The following is a 2,596-nucleotide window of genomic DNA, read 5'->3' as shown; positions in this document are numbered from 1 at the left end:
ATTTCAGATGAGTTGTTCCAGAGTTATCATGCTCACCGCTGAAAAAAATTTATTTTTGCAAGACGGCTATATTTTCTTTATTTTTATACATTTAGACTCAAAAAAATTATTATAAGTACTTCAATGTATATACTATTAGATGCCATGAAGCACATTTCAATAAATGTTTGTCTATACTGCTAAAAAAAATCGTGAAAATCATCTTATTTTCCGCATCCCAACTGAGTATAACCCCTTAATGGTGGATATTTTGAAATGGTTTCTGCAATCCGAATGGATTCTTTCTCGATCCATTGTCTCCGCACGGACATTGTAATTTTTAAAAGTCGTTTTGTATATGTGATGTATTGTAATTTTCCACAACATTTTTTCCCAATTCTTTAAGAGCATTCGCTATATCAGATTCTGTCGGTATTCTAAAAAAGTTATACTAACAATAAGAATCATACATTATCTTTTTTACGTCTAAATTTAAAAAATGATATTTGAATGTACAAAGCAGATTCTAGAACAATTGGCGTCTTTACAGGCTTGCCTTCATAATCTCTTTTTAGTGTCTGTTTTTTTAAAACAGCCTGATGATTTCGAATCCATGTGCTTAACTGATTTCTAACAATATCCTACAAACAATTAAAAAATAATTTCTTCATTATAATTATAAGAAGTTCGTAATTTAATATCGCGTTATTACTTACACAACTACCTTTACCACCGGTAAGTTGTGGATACGCAACAACAATGCTCGATGCAAGATTATTATAGTCTTGTTTTGTAGGTTTCGTGGATGTAGCTTGCCACAAGTATGGCCCCCAAAATGCAATAAAATATAGTTGTTCTTTTAATATACCGTTATTTTCCGATTTAGACTGTAAGTCATGAGTCAATGGAGGTAACACTGCTGGATATGGAATCGATTCGGATTTTTTAGGAATACTTTTTCCCACTTCTTTTGTCTGAATTTTTGTATCTTGTAAATTTTTTAGCCTTTCGTCAAATTTGAATGGTATGGCTGCATAATTTTCTTTATATTGTTCATCAACAGAAACCTGTTAAACATTTGTTTAATAAATATTTCTATTTGTTTCTTTTATACATTTAGATATTTTTTTCATTATTCATACATAATAGCATAATTACGATATAATTATAAATGCAGAAAAAGATGACGATGTGAGCCTCAATTTTTTTTGTATAACTTTGTATACTTTTTTATTTCTCAGTTATATATATGTTTTAGTCAAAGATATCACAAATAATAAGTTGTTAATTTATGTCTAGTTTAAAACACACTTGATTAAGATTTATTAATTCACAAAATGGAAAAAATTGTTTAAATAAAAAGATACGTTATAACAGTTTCCTGTAATTTTGTAAATTTGTGTTGAATATATTCTGAGAAGGAAAAGACGTATTCGAGTCCCTTCATATATATGTATATAATATACTATATATATATATATATATATATATATATGTATGTATATATAATCGTAACTACATTCATTTTAATGTCGTCATTTATGAATTAATAAAAGTCATTTTTTGTTATAATTTAAATTATATAACAAAGATTGTTTTTAATTAAAACAGAAAATGTGTATTTCATTTTTATGAATTTGTTGATGTTGAAGGAAATCTGCTACAACGATGTCATAGAGGGTTATATAAATTCTCTGCTTTAAAACTCAAATTCTCTGTTTTAAATTCTCTATTGTCAAATCAAAAATTATATAAAAAAATTATAGAAAATAATTTTGTTTCTAATAAATAATTTTGTTTCTAAACCAGAAAATTTTACTGTCAGATTTTTTGGTTTCATATAAAAACGCGTCGAATAAGTATAATTTCATTGAAATTTAAGATGAGATCCGTCTTCTGAATAATTACTATTTGTTTTTATAACAAACATTAATACTTATTTTAAAGGATTATAAATTTACCTTTTCTTCAATCATAGTGATATCGTCTATTACGATTGAATTGTCTGCATTCATAATAAGCGACTTAGCGACAGAATCGATCGGTTCGGTATAGATTATTTTTATGTCTCCAACATTATCAAGCAGCTGTTTCTTTTCATGATCATAATTACACGTTGGTTTGGCCACGAGATTAGATTTTTTTTCGAACAGAAGTACTTTCACCTCACTCTTATCTTCAATTTCTTCCTCTTCTTCAATATCACAGAATTTATTATTGCGATCAGGATCACATTATTGTAATATAATTATTTTATCGTGTATCGTTGATTTTAACAAACTATCATCATTACTGATTTCAAATAAACGATCACGTACAATTTGAACGTCGGAGATATGTTCTCGAGACGAAAATGTACGCGTTTACAGCGTTCGCTAATCAAACAATATATTTTTTTTCCATCTTTAATTAGAAACACTTCACTTGATAACACTGCAATTGTTATCAACAATTGAACTAGCAAAACATATGCAGCACGTGCTCCTCACTTTCTTAAGGCAGCCATGATGGAATACTCGAGAATGCTGCGCACAAGCGTTTATCCGCGTTCATTACGCAAGATATGTGTACAGTAAACACGCAGTGAGAGTGAGAGGTTTGTCCGCGTCGCATAAGC

General features: G+C 28.7%; 1 protein-coding gene across 3 annotated transcripts in view; it reads right to left on the bottom strand.

Annotated features, from left to right (window-relative positions):
• The window catches only part of LOC108757421 (uncharacterized), a 3,453-nt gene extending 1,078 nt beyond the window's left edge, over positions 1-2,375 (bottom strand). The window contains exons 1-3 of one of the 3 annotated variants that reach the window (XM_018501831.1): positions 1,941-2,375; positions 696-1,046; positions 176-620 (exon numbers count right to left, since the gene is read on the bottom strand). In XM_018501831.1, coding sequence (XP_018357333.1) covers positions 444-620; positions 696-1,046; positions 1,941-1,994 — 582 coding nt within the window. In that variant the 5' untranslated portion in view covers positions 1,995-2,375 and the 3' untranslated portion in view covers positions 176-443. Of the gene's footprint in view, positions 1-175; positions 621-695; positions 1,047-1,940 lie in introns of those variants that run through there. The other 2 variants (XM_018501832.1, XR_001939902.1) reach the window with 2 other exon arrangements.
• Positions 2,376-2,596: the final 221 nt, after the last annotated feature.

Source organism: Trachymyrmex cornetzi, unplaced genomic scaffold (genome assembly GCF_001594075.2).
Source record: "Trachymyrmex cornetzi isolate Tcor2-1 unplaced genomic scaffold, Tcor1.1 scaffold142, whole genome shotgun sequence".
In the NCBI taxonomy this organism is placed as follows: domain Eukaryota; kingdom Metazoa; phylum Arthropoda; class Insecta; order Hymenoptera; family Formicidae; genus Trachymyrmex; species Trachymyrmex cornetzi.
This window is presented reverse-complemented; position numbering and strand designations above follow the sequence as displayed.